This window comes from Megascapheus bottae, chromosome 26 (genome assembly GCF_031878675.1).
Source record: "Megascapheus bottae isolate mThoBot1 chromosome 26, mThoBot2.hap1, whole genome shotgun sequence".
Lineage (NCBI taxonomy): Eukaryota > Metazoa > Chordata > Mammalia > Rodentia > Geomyidae > Megascapheus > Megascapheus bottae.
This window is the reverse complement of record NC_143534.1, coordinates 7,151,934-7,169,623: the sequence shown is the minus strand read 5'-3', so window position 1 is coordinate 7,169,623 and position 17,690 is coordinate 7,151,934. Positions and strand designations below refer to the sequence as shown.

Genomic DNA, 17,690 nt, shown 5'->3' with positions numbered 1-17,690 from the left:
CTGAGTCCTTACCATGTGTCTATGAGAATGTTGCATTTGTTTAGATTTCCTGCCTACTCTTTTTTTTTTTTTTGGTGGGGGGCAGTCCTGGGGCTTGAACTCATAGCCTGGATGTTATCCTTGAGCTTCTGTGCTTAAGGCTAGTATTCTACCACTATGAACCACAGTTCCACTTCTGGCTTTTTTGGTGATAAATTGGAGATTAAGAATCTCATGGACTTTCCTGCTGGGTCTGGCTTTGAACCCTGATCCTCAGATCTCAGCCTCCTTTGTAGCTAGGATTACAGACATGAGCCACTGGTGTCTGACACTTGCCTGTTTTTACCTGGGGGAATGGGACAGGAAGATCAGCAGCCATGGAAATAAGAAGGCAAATCCTGTTCACTCAGCCCTTACCTCACCAATCCAGCTGTTTTGCCCTTTGCTCTTGCTTGTGCATACAGTGCTCGGCCCACGGTTTTCTCCTTAATGGTACTGGTGAATGTTGTGTCATCCACAGTCCTGGAAGGTGATAAGGCATCCAATCAGGACAGGAGTCTCAGCAAAACAATGGAATAACAAGCAACCAATCCAACAAGGCCGATTTAATGAATGGGAGCAAAGGTCACTTTGTATCTATCAGAAATAAGAATGGAGAAACTGTCCAGCCTTAAGAGATCTGAGGAGTAAAGTGCAAAGTCAATTCAGGCAGGAAAATCTGTGGAACTCTGATCTCCAGTTCACCAGCTGAAAACCAGAAGTGGAGCTACAGCTTCACTGATAGAATACTAGCTTTGAATAAAAAAAGGTAAAAGACAGTGCCCAGGCCATGAGTTTAAGGTCAAGTATTGGCAAGATGTTAGGCAATTCATTGGTTCTCACCCTACAAATTTTGTGATTGTTTATGTTTATACTTTTTCATATTCAAATGTTGCCTCTCAGATTAAGCATAATTTTCTTTAGGCATGCTTATTCAGTAACCAGGAGAAGTATGGGCCAGCTTGTATGTGGTTCATCAGAGAATTCTTGAAGAATTAAGTATTAGGCATAGTCTAATTGCAATCCATCCCCCAGTAGGATGGTGTCAGGAGGTGAGGCTTTCTGGGTGTAATTAGGTCGTGAGCCTCTCCCAAAACAAAAACAAAAACAAAACCCAAGCGCTCACTTTCCCTTTTCCACCATGTGGGGGCAGCACAAAGACAACCGTCATGCATGGGGAAGAGAATCCTCTCCAGAGTGGCAGCTGTCACCACCTGGGCCTTGGGCTTTTCAAACACCAGAACTATGATCATTTTTCTTTTCTTTTTTTTTTTATGCTGAAACCTACCCAGTCTGTGGTAATTAGTCATAGCAGCACCAGCTGACTAAGACAGGGCAGTACGTCTCAAGAAGTGAGACCTGAACAGTGGATGATGGAGGTCAGTGCTACCGAGGAGGGTTTGGGGGCTACTGAGGAGAGCACTGTGTAGTTTGGGGCTCTGTGTGGAGTTACGCACATGGAGAAGTTGGAGATGAAGGCCCCTTTGGGAATCTGAACATCAAACACGACGTTCTGCGGGTGTGGAGAATGGTTCACCAGTTTGCTCTGGATGATGGTGTTGGCCATTCGAGAAGTGATGGTGGACTGGACTTTATAGCTGTAAAGTGTTACCTGATCGGCTTCCTCCTGAAAGAGGAAAGACAACACAGAAAATGTAGCATCGCTATCAGTCGTCTGTCTATGGTGTCACCCATAGCACAATGAACTTGTCACAAACCATTCTATGGTAGTGGTAAACACATGACTCGGGTGCTGTTAGGCTGCCCCTGATTCCAAGGAACAATGAGCAGAAAGAAATCGGTCTCTGCTTTGGAATAACTTTGATGACGTTTAACTTACTGAGTCTGTCTTTTTCTTCTGGCCTGGGTACTGTCTCCGAGATCTTTTGCTCAAGGCTAGTACTCTACGACTTGAGTCACAGTTCCACTCCCAGCTTTTCTAGTAGTTAATTGGAGATAAGAATCTCAGGGGCGGCCGGGAGTTTGGCCTAGTGGTTAAAGTGCTTGCCTAGCATGCATGAAGACACGGGTTCGATTCCTCGGTACCACATACATAGAAAAAAGCCAGAAGTGGTGCTGAGGCTCAAGTGGTAGAGCTCTAGCCTTGAGAAAGTCCAAGGACAGTGCTCAGGCCCTGAGCTCAAGCCCAGGACTGGCAAAAAAAAAAGAATCTCAGGGGCTTTCTTGTCCCACTGGCTTTGAACCATGATCCTCAGGTTTCAGCCTTCTGAGTAGCAAGAATTACGGGTATGAGCCACAAGTACCCAGCAGCTTTCTAAGTCCCAATACTGTGAATTCTTAGAAGAATTGATAAAGACCATGTGTTACATGTGTACAATGGAGTATTATTCAACTGTGTAGAGGAATGACATTATATTGCTTGCAATAAAATCAGTGAAACTGCAGTTCATGGTTGAGTGAGATAAACTAAGTTTAAAAGACAAATATCACGTATTTTCTGTCATATATGAGATCTAGGCATAAAGTAGTAGTAGTAGTAATAATAATGATGATGATGATGATGATAATAATGCAGGGGCCAGGAGTGTTGATTAGTGGTAGAGTACTTGCCTAGCATGCATGAAGCCCTAGGTTCCATTCCTTGGTACCACATACACAGAAAAAGCTTCAGGTGGTGTTGTGGCTGAAGTGGTAGAATGCTAGCCTTGAGAAAGACCAAGGACAGTGCTCAGGCCCTGAGTTCAAGTCCCAGGACTGGAAAAAAAAAGCAAAAAACAAAAAACCCCAACCCTGTCAAAAATCATCTAAATCTAAGATTAAAAAAAAACAGGCTAATAAACTTGCTCTTTCTTCTCTGACTGTGAGCTCTGATGGTCCCGTCTATTCAGAGCAGGAAGTACAACACAACCCACTTCCTGTGTGTATTGTCCTGCTCTGACCATCTGAGGATTCTGAGATCTTCTAGAATATGTTCCATATTCTCCATGTTAAATCAAAATTGTCATGCTGGGATAAGTATACATGGTTGCAGGACATCTATGTTGTCAGAAAAATTCAAGAAAATAAAGAGAAGGACATTTTTAGTTCTTGGTTCATCTGCCCAGACTGCAAATACTTTACTCATTCAATGCTGGATTTTAGAAACACTTCCAAACTGAGCTGGGCAAAGAGTATTTCAAAAGCCAGGTAAATACACTCAGTGACCGAGACAAGGAGACAACAAGATTGATTTTCAGGTAATGGTTAACAGAAAAATCATTCAGGCATCAATCTGTAACAAAAATCAAAGCAAGCTTACCATCTTTTCTCCTGACTCATCAGAAAGACTTCTCTGTGAAAGGAAGAGCAAGAAATACTTGTTATGTGCATGATATTTATTATCTCCAGGACAAAGACTTCTCTCCCAGTCCAAATTTTTCTTCTATATTTAGGTATAGTTCAGTCAGTGGAGCCAAGAAATAAATATAGTAGTAGTCTCAAAAATTATTTGGAACATCCTCAAAAATCTATTTTAGTTTAGTTTTGTTTCCACACTTCATACACTGTTTTTGCAGCATGCCTATGGCTTTCTATGATATAATGCTAAAACAGATATTTTTATTCTGTTTGCTGGTTTGAACTTAGGGCCTTGTGCTTGGTAGGTAGGTGCTATGCTAATTGAGTCAACACTCCAGCCCTTTAAAAATTTTTACATTATTTCTTTATGTAGTGTGTTATTCTTAAGTAGTTCTACAAAAAGGTTTCAATTCACTATTTGGCTCTCCATAGTCTATTATACTTCAGTTAATAGAAAGAATGATATTGTGCCACTTGTAAGGAAATTTGGAAAGACTTGGAACAATTATATTATATGAAGCAAGCCAAACCCAGAGAAACAAAGGTTGCATGCTCTCCCTCATGCGTGGTAGATAGAGTGCAAGTGGCTCCATCTCTTTTCACTCTGGTTATTTTTGAGACAGGATCTCACTTTTTCCCAGGCCGGTTTGCACCACAGTCCTATTTATGCTTCCCACCACAGCTAGGGTGACAGGAACGCCTCACTGAACTGTTCTTCCTGTTGAGATGAGGTCTGAGGAACTGGTTTGCCTGGGCTAGCCTCCAACTGGGATCATTCCTAAGCCTCTGGAGTAGCTAAGACTACAGGTGTGAGCTTCTTCACCTGGTTCTAAAACGAATACTTAGAAAATGAACACATTCAATCAAAGTCACATTGAACAACATACATTCACTTCCTTTTCTCTGATTGGCTTTATATTTGGTTGAAGAGCTGGTTACATTTCACCCTACCACAGACTGCTGTTCTCACTATGAAACGTTCCTTCTCCAGGACTCATCCACCCCAACCTCATGGAGTAAACCCTTTCTTGTCCTCCAGATTACTATTTCCATAGCAGCATATGCTCTCCTTCAGAGCATGTTGCATTATGGTATCTACCCTACAGGAGACATGACTTGATTAAGATCTGTCCGTTCCTTTCAGGCAAAGCTCCAGAACTGCAGGGATGTCAGTATGTTCCTGCCATAAAGAGCTTGCAGCCTAGCACAGTGACTGGCATCTGGAAGATTCTCTTCTCGAAAGCACCATTTGAGGATAATCCATGTAAATGCCTATGGGTCTGGACAAATGACATAGCCTTGCTTTTGGAGGTTGACGGATGGATTGTAAAGTCCACTGATGTGCTGATTTGAAATACTTTTGCACAACTACTTAAGGATAATAACAATAAATACAATTTTAAACTGCAGGGCTTACTGCAAGCTTAGCTTGCCTGCTTTGGGGAGATCTGAGGCTTTCGGGATGCTCTGTGGTATTGTGCGTTCTAGAACTGCCTCCCTCTGGGAACGCAAGCCTGCCTGACCACGTTTTCTCCTTTGATTCTGGATGGTGAACCCGACCCAGAGCCTCTTTCCTGTTGTGCTTTAACATGTCTGATCTATAAAAGCCTGGACTTTAGAAAGTCAAATATTGAACGACAAAATAAACCAGTGGTCAGTTAAAGCGAGTGAATTCCTTCTCTCCTGGTATGTGGACGATGGGGAGAAGTCAGGCCTTCCTGGCTGTGCAGAGGACGCGTTCCTCCATTCATAACGGGGGCTGTGCATGCTGCCTCCGAGACCCTCAGAGGAGGCCACAGTGTCCCTTCCCCAAGGGCTCTCTGAGCTGCTCCCCAAGACAGAGTGACCCCAAGAAGGACAATTATGTGCACAGTGCCTCTCTTTACCCAGTGGTGACTGGGTAAAGAAAACTTCTCCAAACAGGAACTGCTGTCCTATAACGACATCTTAATCTTCCATTTTGGGGGCTGGGGAACTATGTAATTGTGAATCCTTTTATTTTTGCCTTTCCTGGGACTTGAACTCAGGTCCTGAGCACTGTCCTTGGGCTTTCTCAAGGCTGGTGCTCTACCACCTGAACCACGGTACCACTTCTGACTTTTTCTGTAGAAATATCCCTTTATTTTCACCTTGACATTTCCAAGGGACTGAAACACCACTGGAGGCATCTCAGCTGAAAAGAAAATGAGTTCTTGGGATAGTTTTCAATGAGGTATCTTCGTACCTCTCTTCTTTAATTACAGTCTCTTTCATTTCTTTTCCTATTGGGAAGTGCAGTTTACTGTACCTGATGCCTCCGGTTCTCTAGTACAGGTTGAACTTTTCCTGAGGCCATTCCCACCAGATCTTCATATTCTGCAAACTTGAAAAGGAATTTAGGATGATTATAAATTCAAAGTATCTGGAAGAAAAGAGGCAATTGACGGTGTTCATTATTCACTATACAATTTCACCTTCTTTCTTTTGCCTCTGAACATCTCAGTCTTTACACAATATTTTCTTCAATGCAGTGAGTAAGTGGAAATTAATACCTTCAACTATGTTAGATGCAGAAATTTATTTTTATGTCTCCCTGGAGATGAAGAGAAAATAATATACCCCAAAGTGGATAAAAGTGACTGGGGAACTATTTGGAAACAGGAAAGAGGGCAGTAGCCTGTCCCTTAGATTCTTTACTCGAGGTTGGGGCTCTAACAATTGAGCCATAGCTCTGCTTCTGGCTTTTTTTGTGTGTGGTTAATTGGAGAATTAGAGATAAGTGTCCTTTGGACTTTCCTGCCAAGGTTGGATTTGAACCGTGATCGTCAGATCTCAGTCTGCTGAGTAGCTAGGATTACAGGCATGAGCCACTGGTGACCAGCTCACCAATGATTATTAAGAATTTACTGATCTATACATAATACTAGTGGCTGTTGGAAAATGAACTAGTCCATGCACTGCATTAGTTAGTTGACACACATAATTTAACAATAACGATCCTTTGGGTTAGGTCCAGTCTATCACTACCCCCAGTTTTAAGCAAGGAATAGACAATTATGCTCCGGCAACAAGTGCTATACAATGGTGCCTGACTATGGAACTTGACTTCATTCTCACACGAGACCTGTTAACATCTTAGGAGGCAAATACATTCCAGCAATTATGCCAGCAAACACATGTCCTCTCATGAACATTGTCCTAAGTTTCCATCCTCTACGGAACAAGTTCACTGAATACCAACTGCAATCAGCTGTGCACTGACTGTTTTTTCAATCAACAACAGCAAGGAATTGTCTGGAACTACTTACTTCAGGTTGGCCATCTGTAGGGATTTCAAAGGCTTGGCCTTCCAAAAGAAATACCCAGATGAGAAAGTATGTGAGTAGCTTCATTTTGCTGGGCAGCTGTGCCAAGTTCTCTGGGGCAGATGGTCTGGGGAGAATTCCACTCCTCTTCCTACCAAGTTCAAAGGAGCAGCCGAGGAGCACAGTTCATTTTAAAAAGAAGAGACAGAAGTAAAACTCTCTAACTTTGTTCGACACTAAGACAAATATTTGTTCTGGAGCTCAAACTTGTGTTGTGGGGGTGGAAAGGAATATTAAGAGGTCATTCAAGCAGCAAACCCTGGAGTGGTCACTGGGCTGCGGAGTGAGAAGTCAGGGTCAGATGGAGGGTGAGAACCTAGTTTGTGCCTTTGTTATTTAAAAAAATATTTGCCTTTTCTGATTCCTTCTGATGTCACAATCAGAACCTAACTGTGATTATCATCCTTTTTAAAGGATCAAGGAAGAACTTTACTTGGAGAGATAAAGCCAGATAGAACGCTCGAGAGTAAAAAGTTTCTGCAAACAAATTTCTTTCACAGAAGTCAAAGCGGGAGAAATTTAGGAAAAGGAAGAGAAGAAACACATGGTTTTCTGAGCAAAGAATTTGTGGTTAATATTTCCCCATCGTCTGTGAGTACAATTACATACAAACACAGGGAAATCAATACTCAAAAGAGTACTCATAAAGTATTCTCACGAATGTCTTTGATTTAGGTCACAATGTCCATTCCTGCTGCCTCCAACGATAATTTTCCTGTTGTCAAAAGGAGTTGATTCCATTCCAGAGAGTCATATGGAAAAATATAAACTATGAACTATAAAATTATTGCTACATTATTTTATGAATGGGAGACAAAATTCCTAGGAAATGACATAAGAAGAAACATGTGTGGAAAAAGAATGTGAGAAGATGGGCCAGTGCCACATTGTCAAGGAATTGGGAAATGGCTGAGCCAATAGTTGAGTCACTATCTTTGGTACAGATGTGGACTAATGTCCTTTGGAACTAAAAGCATACACATCCTGCAAGAAAAACATTGGGAATAGATGCAACAGAAATAGAGAAGGTGAGGCTCAGGCCTCACTAGTCCTTGAACCAATGGACTTCGGCTCTGCTATTGAGTCATTTCAATCCTTTTCTCATTCTGCATTCCCAGTCTCTCAAGTCTGAATCCATAGCCATTGTCATTAGAGACAGTTGGGTCCAGACATGACATGTGATTAGCTACCCTAGGTTAATTCCAATGTAACCGATTTTGGTGTTCTTCCCAGGGTAACTGGGTGTTTGGAGGCAAGGAAGAGGTAACGCATGGGGATTGATTCACTTTCACACTAAGAACTGGCATGGGCATTTCAATTTGGAGGAGAAGACAACGTCTTAAGAACGATTTGAGACTCTCCAAGGCCACAATAGTGCGACATGTAAGTCACAAGGAATGTTAGACATGATGCAATTGTACTTTCTACTTTAAAGGGTGATGAGGTGAGGTTCAGGGTCGTTAAACCATGTGGCCAGAGCTATCCAGCCGAGCAGTGGTGTAGGACCATTCCTGTAGGGGTACAGGAGTGTAGTGAAATGGAATCGGAGCCGACTGGTCAGGTTCCAGAGTTGTACTACCCACCACCTCAACTCCAGCCTGCCTCTCTAACACACAGTGTCATCATGGCTTTCAGCAATGAGAATCTGGGGTGAACGTGAAAGAAAGGAGGAAAGGAAGGGAGGAAACAAAGAGAGAGAGAAAGGAAGAAAGAAAGATGAAAGGAAGGAAAGGAAGGAAGGAAGGAACGAAGGAAGGAAGGAAGGAAGGAAGGAAGGAACGAAGGAACGAAGGAACGAAGGAAGGAACAAAGGAACGAAGGAAAGGAGAGAAAAGGAATTCAAAGTGTTTTTTAAAAACACCTCCAGTAGGTGGCAGAAAGTGCTCACCTATTTGGAGCAGAGGGTTAGGACTTCTGCTGGGCTGGAGGAGGAAGCTGAAAGTAAAATAGGGTCTTGATCTTGGAACAATAGACAGGCAGTACATGGATACAATGGACTGTCATATTAGAGTAATAATATTCGAGGAGCTTTACTACGATGCTACTAAATGCACACCTGAGGCATTGTGTTGTTTTCTTGTCAAAATTGAAACCATCTGTGTAAAAGGAGACATATTCTTACTCATGAAACCCCACAACTTTGAACACATTTTATGTTAAATGTATTTAAATAAAAGCCGGGTGCTGGTGGCTCACACCTGTAATCCTAGCTACTCAGGAGGTTGAGGTCTGAGAATTGCGGTTCAAAGTCTATGAAACATCTCCAGTCAACCATCAGAAAGCTGGAAGTGGCACTGTGGCTCAAGTGGTAGGGCAGTAGCCTTGAGCAGAAGAGCTCAGGGACAGCACCCAGGCCCAGAGTTCAAGTCCTATGACCAAGAGAAAAAAACTCCACAAAGGATGTTTATGAGAATGGAAAGATGTGGCTCCTGCTTGATGGACTCCCAGAATCTCTCAGAAGATGAGGATTGAACCATTAACTGAAACATGAAGTGGCCAGCACCAGTATGATGGGGTCACCCATAATTGTGATCGTGCTGAGGACAGGAGGCAATTAAACATATTTGTACACACACACACACACACACACACGCCATGTTTAAATCATCAGGCTTCAGCAGTCTTTCAGAAGGAGTGAAATGAAATGAGCCTACAGGTGATATGTTGTGTTGTGGATCTTTCTTTTTTTCCCAGTCCTGGGCTTGAACTCAGATCCTGAGCACTGTCCTTGGGCTTTCTCAAGGCTAGAGCTCTACTACTGGAGCCACAGCACCGTTTCCAGATTTTTTTTTCTGTGTAGGTGATAGGGAAGAATAGAACCCGGGTCTTTGTGCATGCTAGGCAAGCAGTCTACCACTAGGCCAAACTCCTGGCCCATGTTGTGCATCTTAAATGTTCTTAAAGGCCTGTGTGTTGAAGCAAAGTCCTCAAGCCTGAGTTACTACTACTACTGGTAGACTTCCAGGTGGGAGGAAGTTAGGTCATTGGGGCATGTGCCTTTGAAGGGGATATTGGGTCACCGGCCCCTTCCTTTCTGTTTCCTGTCCACCGTGAGATGATGCCTCCCCCACCATGATGTTCTGGACATCCACAGGCCCAAAGCAGCAGGGCCGAGCAGCTCTGACATGATGAGCCCTAGTAAACCTTCTAAGCAGAAACGGGAAATTCGCTCAGGTATTTTGCCCCCGTGATGGGAAGCTGACTGTTACAAACTGTGTGAACTCACAAGAGAGCTCTTTTTTTTTAAAGTTCAATACTTTATTTGATTCAGTGAACAGGATGCCACATTTATCACTTCAACAATTTACAAGTGAAAAATTGAGATGCTTGATATTCTCACTATCGATGCTCGGCAATAGTGTAACATATTATTCTGCATTACATTTCCGTACTTCTCCGGTGCATGTTTCTTACTATAGGACACCCCCATTTATTGTTAATATTATTCCCACCCCCCTAAAAAACGGTCAGGTTTAATAACCTTTTCTTCTTTTTGTTCCCCCTCATGTACTACCATCATAGTAAATTAAAATACAAACAAGAAAATTCATTGTTGCTGGCACAGAGTGATTTTTTAAAATGCAGGAATGTGCCAACATATAATGTTAAACAGTGAAATAATTCACTTGAGTCATGAAGATAACTCCATAAAGCAGCATGAAAATATATTAAAAAATAAAATGAGTGTGCTAATATGTAAGTAACTTATGAAACATCATCGTCAATACCCATCTTCCTTGTAAAGGTTTTACTCTTGGTAATATCCGTCATGTGACCCCCCATTCCCTGGCAACCAGTGGACTACTAGCTATTACATGTTTCTGGAGGTTAGGCCATCTCCCAGTAGCCTCTGCCCTGTCTTGCCTACAGTTACCACTTTCCGTTCTCCATTTTAACAAGGTGTGAGAGAATGCCACCCAGCTGCCATGTTCCAAAAGTATAAGTAAGAGGACAGGCGCCCAGTTCTCTAGGCAGTGGCTGCCAGGTCTTTAGAGAGGAATTACTTTAAATTCGTCATTTGCATCAGTCTGGAGAAGAAAGGGGAGGCAGGCTCATGGTCCAAGCCTGCAGGCTCTTGGTGGTGCGGGGCAGTAGGCAGCAGTGGCGTCGTCTTCTCTGCAGTGGGGTTCTCCCTGGGCTTCGGCTCCCTCGCCTCGGCTTGTGCAGGCTGCACGTTGTCTACAAGTTGCATCTCCTCCAGACCTTGCAGCTCCTCCATGACTTTCATTTTCACGGGTCCCGATGCATCTGATGGGGCCTCAGCTGCAAAAGTCTGGGCCGCTGCCAGTGTCTTGTCCTGGCACTTGGCGCTTTCACCTGCAAGACGCAGCAGCAGCTCCTGCAGCTCCTCCTTCTTCCTGCTCTTCTCCTGGGACAGCTGCCTGACACACTTGTCTTTCTCCTCATACAGCTCATCCAGGACTGCCATCTGTTCTTTATAGCAAATGATGGAGGCTTCCATGGCAGCCATGTGTTCTGCCAGCTGGCTGCACTGCTGTTGGAGCTCATCCACTTGACTCTGGTGGTCCATCTTGTCAGGCAGGTTGTGGATGAAGAAGATTTTAAGTGTCTTCTTGGGTACCTGCGTGCCCTGCTTTCTCTCCCCAGACATGCCATGGTTCCAGCTCTTGGGGTAGAGGGCCTGGCACTCCAGCTTTCTCTGGCACTGGGCTGCCAGGTTGTCCAGGCACCTACAGCGGCCTGTTGCTCCTGCAGCTGCTGGCTGAGCTGCACCTTCTTTGATTCAGCCACTGATAATGCTACGTGGTAAAAATCCCACATGGTGTGTGGGTTGTCTACGTCTTCTGGGACAGTCACATGGCAGGGACTTGCCTCCTTGCCCCTTTCTTCTTCCTTGTTCATGCTTTCGCCTTCTGTAGGGAAAGCCAAGCAGCTCAGCTGGGCCTGCAGCTGCTCGTTTTCATGTTTTGTTGCTTCCAGGCACCTCAGAGTGTCTTGTAATGTTTGGGGTGCAGTCTGGGCCCCCAGCTTGTTCTGCATCTGCCCCTGCTTCAGCTGCTCCAGCAGCTGGGTCTGCCTCCGCAGGTGCTGCTGCAGCGCCTCCTTCTCCAAGGTCAGCTGCTGATGGGAGGCCAGGTGCTGTTCACAGGTGGCCCTGAGCTCCTGCAGCTGGGCCAGGGACTGGTCACGCAGCTCCTGCAGCTCCCGAGCTGCTTGGCTCTTGATCTCAGCCACCTCTCTCCAGTCTTCCAACTCCTCCTCTCTCTGCTCCAGCTTCTCCTGCAGATGTTTCTTCACCTGCTGCTCCGAGTGCAGGAGGCTGGTGAGTTCCTCCTTCTCCACGCTCAGCTTCTGCAGGGCATCCTGCAGCTGGCCCAGCTGTTCCTTGAGCTCTCGGTTGTGCACAAGCGTGCATCGCATGGTCTCGTGCTCCTTTTCCAGCGTCTCCAGGATGTTGCGCCGATCCTTTGTGTGATCCCACTCCTCGGCTCTCTTCTCCAGGATCCACAGCCGCTGCTGCTGCTCCAGGTTCTGGAAATCGAGGGTCTGGTTCTCCTCTACCTGGGTATGAAGTTGCTCCTCCAGCTTCTTAAGCTCCTTCTGCAACTGGAGGACCTGGGCCTGCAGTTGCTGCTCCACCTGAGATAGTCCTGCAGGAGGCTCCGGCTCTGCCAGCTGCTTCCTCAGCTCCCCCAGCTTGCTCTCCAGCTCCAACACCTGCCACGCCCCTTGCTCCTTCTCCTCTCTAAGCTGGCTCACCTGATCTAACAGCTGCTGGATCCTCTCCTTGCCCGTGGAGCTCTCTACCCTCAGGTCCTCGGCAAAGGTGTCTCTCTCCAGCTTCAGTGTTGACGCCAAGTCTTTCATGTTGTTGAGTTGTCTTTCCAACTCTTCCCGCTCCTCTAGTGCTTGTTGTAAATCACGAATTTTGATCTTCATGTCCGCCCGGAGTGCTTCCAGCCTCTCCTGAAGCTCGGTGTTCTCGTCCTCCAGGTCTTCACAGCTCCTGGTCTTTTTCTGGAGCTGCAGCTTCACTTTATTCAGGTCTTTCATGAGCTCTCTGCTGTTCTTCTCAGTCTCATTCTGAGTGGTGGAGACTGCAGACAAGGTTCTCTCGAGCTCTGTCACGTGCTGCTGTGCTGCCTGCAGGCGGCTGGTGAGATCCTCCTGCTCCAGGGCTCTTTCTCTGGCCACCTGCTGCACGTGTGCCAGGGCAGATTGCAAATCCGATTTTTCTGAGATCCACATTTGTGTCGGTAGCTTGTGCTGCTCCAGCTCTGTTTTCAGTGCTTCGTGCACACAAGCCATCTCCTCCTTCTCCTTCCCCTGTTGATCTTGCAGGTCTTTCTTTTCTTGCCTCAGTTGTTCCCTGTCATGGCAGAGCTGCTGGTTTTGTATTCTGCTGGCTTCCAGGGCAAGCACCCAGTGTTGGTAGTACTTTTTACAGTCCTCTATGTCATGGGGACCTGTGCCACTCTTGACCTTGGCAGCTCTGACCGTGCCCCCCGCTGGATTACCGTCCTCTATGAAGATTGTCTTGGGGCTCCCTCCCTTTTGACTTTTCTTCTTTTTCTTGGATTCTGCCAGTCCGCCAGACCCATTCCTCTGTTGGTATTCTTGAAGCAGCTTCTTTCCTGCAGCTAGTTTTTTTTGCCTTGTTGGCTCAGACATCCCAGCACTGGGATGTGGAAGGTGGGGGGGGCCACATTCCCAGGCTTTCTGAAATCAGCTATATGTTCACAATCACAACCCGCTGTGTCTACTTCCTCTTACAATTCCCAAATCCCCTCAATTCACTCGCTCACCACTCCGCACCTCTACCTCCCTCAGCCTCTAGTAGTGGTGTGAATCAACCCAGGTAATGCCAGTGCAACTAGGCAGCACGGAATGTGGGTGTGACCTCAATTCTGTATCCCATTGGTCAGAGAGGAATGTGAAAATCAGGGGGCGTGGCCAGCCTATTGTGATCCAGGCAGACTGGGTGGAATCCTGATAAGAGCTGCTCCTGCAGCCCCTCCCTCCTACAACCCTGTCCAGTTTGGTTGGGGGCAGGGTGGGACCTGCTCTAGCTGGGTGAATAGTTTCATAAGTCACCTTCCTGACTTCCACTACACAACTGTGGTCATCAGTTTCTACCAGACTTCCAGCTTGCCTTCAAGATGTAGTACCAGGAAATACAGCTATCTGCCCTTATCCAATGTCTTTAGGGCTTCACTCTGTGCAGAATTAGCTCCGTGTTCTGATCACATTTGCTGACACTTGTGTTCTGATGAGGGAGCCACTGAGATTTATACTGGCCTTGATATAATGTGCTCTTCCAGGTGCTCTGGGACGGGAGGGGTCAGGGCCCTTGAATATTGACCACGCTGCCCCCCTGCACACCTAAACCATGCATAGCAAATGTTTCTTAGACCAGAGGGAATTTGAGGCAGTGGAGATCCATCTTCTCATCTTTATACATTTCAGTGAAATTTCGCCCCACATTTTGGCTGGGGGTCTCAGATGATTCAGAAACACAGTCACGGGAAGAATGCTGCTGCTCTGGAATGAAGTAAACCTGTTACCGAGCAGTCACATCTAAATCATGTCCATTGTGTCCAGAATCCAGGTCTTGAAGAGCCCTCTACCACTTCAGAGCCTCTCGTTTACTTCAGCACTGCCGTGGCCGGATGTCCTCTGGTGACTGATGAGCTCATTTTGTGTGGCTGGATTTTCCTTCCACAAAAAGTTTGTGCTGGGTGTGGTGGTACACCCATCATCCCAGCAGGAAAATGGCGGGCTCAAAACAACCTCAGCTAAATAGTAAGTTTGAGGCTAGCTGGGGACGTGCCCAGGCATTTTTTTTTCTCTTGGTAGAGTTCTTGACCTCTGCCTTTGCTCATCTGTCAGGCTTCTGCCCTGCAGTGTCACTGAGGGGATGATGTGGGTTAATGTAAGGCCAGCACTTGAAATTAAGTGTTTGCTGTTGATGGTGTGTCTTTATTCTGTAGTATCAGTTTCACTAAAGTCCACATTTAACTGTCATCAAGGTCATGATGGCTTATGGCTTCTCTAACTCTTAGGATTTGATTCATCAACATGGCACGTAAGATCATCAAGCCGAGTGACAGATTTGCATTGGGAATTTGGGGCACTAATGAAATAAATGAAAAAAACAATCTCAAACCTCTCTGAAAATTTCATTCCACCAAAGGAGTTTCTTCCAATCAGGAACCTACAGATGGCATAGAAGCCAGGTGAGGTGGCATACATCTGTGATTCCAACACTAGGGGTGCTGGGAGAGGATGATCATTAGTTCAAAACCAGCCTGGGCCATATAGCAAGATCCTGTCTCAGAATGGGAGGGGCTGGGGGAGAAGAAACCCCACTACATGGTTATATAATCAGAGCCATAGCTAAAAAATAACCTTGTATGGTAGAACCTCAATGACGGATAGTCTCCCGTGCTATAATGCCAGGCCTAATTGATAGAAGAGATCAACAAGTAATGGTTTTCTTTATTCTCTACTGTTTTTATTTTTTATTTAAAAAAAATTTTTTTTTTGCCAGTCCTGGGCTTGAACTCAGGGCCTGAGCATCGTCCTTGGACTTTCTCAAGGCTAGAGCTCTACCACTTGAGCCTCAGCACCACTTCTGGCTTTTTTTTCTATATATGTGGTACCCAGGAATCGAACCCGGGTCTTCATGCATGCTAGGCAAGCACTTTAACCACTAGGCCAAACTCCTGGCCCCTCTCCACTGTTTTTAGAAGGCAGACAGGACAACAGTAAAATAGCAATCATGATAGAGAAGGTAGAAGATTCCTACACACACACACACACACACACACACACACACACACGGAGACAGACGGGGGGGGGGGGAGAGATAGAGAGAGGGCTAGTGCACTGCCAGAGCATATGGGCATCAGTATAGCAGGAAAAGATTCAGGATTCAAAACCAGCCTAAGCAGGAAAGTCCCTGAGGGACTTGTCTCCAATTAACTACCAGAAAAGTAGAGCTGTGACTCAAGTGGTAGTACTTTGTGCAGGCCCTGAGTTGAAGCTTCAGTACTGGCATGTGCACATGCACACACACACACACACACACACACACACACACACACACACACACACACACACACATATATATGCACATGCATATGCACATACACATCTCACATTCCCATTTCTTCTGAATGGGCAAGCTTGTTCTACCCAGGAGATGGGATGTGAGTATGGAGTTAGCCTTGGGAATACAGGAAAAGAAAGGATGACACACTGGGAACAGCAAGTTCTACTTGTGCAGCCCAAACCTACTGCACAGCCTGCGTGGCCCATCAGCTCTGTCCTGCCAGCAGGCAGCCAGCCCATCATTGCTGGCCAGAGGGCCCAGTGATGTTGCCTCAATAGCTACCTCTTGGCATCAACCAGAGAATCAACACTGCTTGAGATAAGACAAAACCCTTGCAGGAACATACCTGTGGCTTTCAGTCAGCGCTCCCTGGAGATTTCCACATCTGCCCTAAAGGCATCTGGCAGCCCTTCAGGTTGCAGACACTCCCTGTGGATTGACTTTTGATGGGTTTTGCTGGCATCTCTGTCTTCAGGCCTTGGAGTCAAAGAAGGCGCCAGGGTGTGAAACCCATTGTGGGTGTGGCGGCAGGTGGAACGAAGACTCCATCTTACTCTGCAGCATTAGCAAGCCTTCTGTTGTGCTCTTCCAAAGTCCTCTGTGAGTCCAGGCACACCACTGGATGCTCCAAGCATGTTTCCAAAAGAAAAGAAAAAATGATTCTTCACATTGGACTGAGATGGTTGGGTTATTTTTTTGTCTTTTATTTTAAAAATGTTTAATGAGTACTTCTGTAGGGACAAATCTTTTTGCAACTGGTAAATATTTCTACAGAATAATTTCCTTGGCTGTGATTTCTTAATCAATGCACACAAAGAACAGCCACCAGCTACTTGCAGTTTATGCCGAGCAGCAAAGCACAGGCTATGATTTTATTAATTCAATTTTGTATACCTTTGGGTAGTATGCAAAGTTATTAGTGCTAATTGCTCTCTGACAACTTCAGCCTATATAAAAAGAGAAAACCATATATTATAAATATGATGTTAAAAAATAGGACCATGGAGGGACTGGGAGAGAATGTGGGAAGGGAAGATGCTGTAGGAAAGTTAATGTATTCATTGCCTGCCTCATGTAATTGTAACCCCCTTTTACATCACCTTTAAAACAATAATAAAATAAAAATCTAAAAATAGTAATATGAATGTGATCCGGTATGGGAGTACACACCTGTGATCCCAGAGACTCAGAAGGCAGAGACACGAGACTGAAGGAAGGTTGGATGAGATCCTGTTGAAGAGAAAACAACACTGAATAGCAAAAGAACTGGTGGAGCGTCTCAAATGGTAGAGTAGTCAGTGAGAGGCCCTGAGTTCAATACCAGTATTTCTTTAAGAAAAAAAGACCTTTCAAAACAAAAAAAATATATCATTTTTAAGAGAGAGGAATGATTCCAGTGTGAATATCTGGAGAAAGCTGTAGTAGGTTTTCTCAGAGGAGTGGCATTCTTGAAAGAGGGAAGGAGTGGAAAAATGAAAAGATTAGAACTTCTTTCACTATGTAGAAGTCCAGACCACGAGGAATCTAATGCTCTAAGATGAAACATCTGGCACAACATATTGATGATCTGCAGTTCAATTGTGTCTGCCTAGTTCTTTTAATCATAACTCCCAAAAATGAATGAATCATAACTAATAAAGAAGAATATCTGCTAGTTACAATATTTCAGGCAATAGAAGAGTCACTGTTTGACCCGTCTTTGAGCACACTGCCAGCCAGAAAAGGGAACCGCTTCCTCTAAGATTTTGCATTCAGTCAACAGCTGGATTTCACAGCTGAGATGTGCAACACAGAAAGCATACATTCTAACTGAGTCTTCTTTCTTCATGGTACAAATACTTCTCAAGCTCAGGTTGCAATGAAAAGGGAATGGAAAGACAAAAGGAACGCTTAAGATGGATTAAATCTCTGTCTCCCTCGTAGCTGGAATTACAGGCATAAGCCACCTTGCCCAG

General features: G+C 45.1%; 2 protein-coding genes across 2 annotated transcripts in view; both read right to left on the bottom strand.

The window, feature by feature from the left end:
• Itih2 (inter-alpha-trypsin inhibitor heavy chain 2) overlaps window positions 1–6,789 on the bottom strand; it is a 28,302-nt gene extending 21,513 nt beyond the window's left edge. The window contains exons 1-5 of the mRNA XM_090318861.1: window positions 6,603–6,789; window positions 5,603–5,677; window positions 3,278–3,310; window positions 1,476–1,645; window positions 397–501 (exon numbers count right to left, since the gene is read on the bottom strand). Of these exons, the coding sequence (XP_090174987.1) occupies window positions 397–501; window positions 1,476–1,645; window positions 3,278–3,310; window positions 5,603–5,677; window positions 6,603–6,686 (467 nt within the window). The 5' untranslated portion in view covers window positions 6,687–6,789. The remainder of the gene's footprint in view (window positions 1–396; window positions 502–1,475; window positions 1,646–3,277; window positions 3,311–5,602; window positions 5,678–6,602) is intronic.
• Window positions 6,790–9,947: 3,158 nt separating this feature from the next.
• LOC150045900 (golgin subfamily A member 2-like) lies at window positions 9,948–15,974 on the bottom strand. The gene is given in 4 exon segments (XM_090318702.1): window positions 9,948–11,360; window positions 11,363–13,340; window positions 14,035–14,178; window positions 15,921–15,974. Coding segments are annotated over 4 exon segments (2,877 nt in total). The 3' UTR covers window positions 9,948–10,659.
• Between the last annotated feature and the right edge of the window lie 1,716 nt (window positions 15,975–17,690).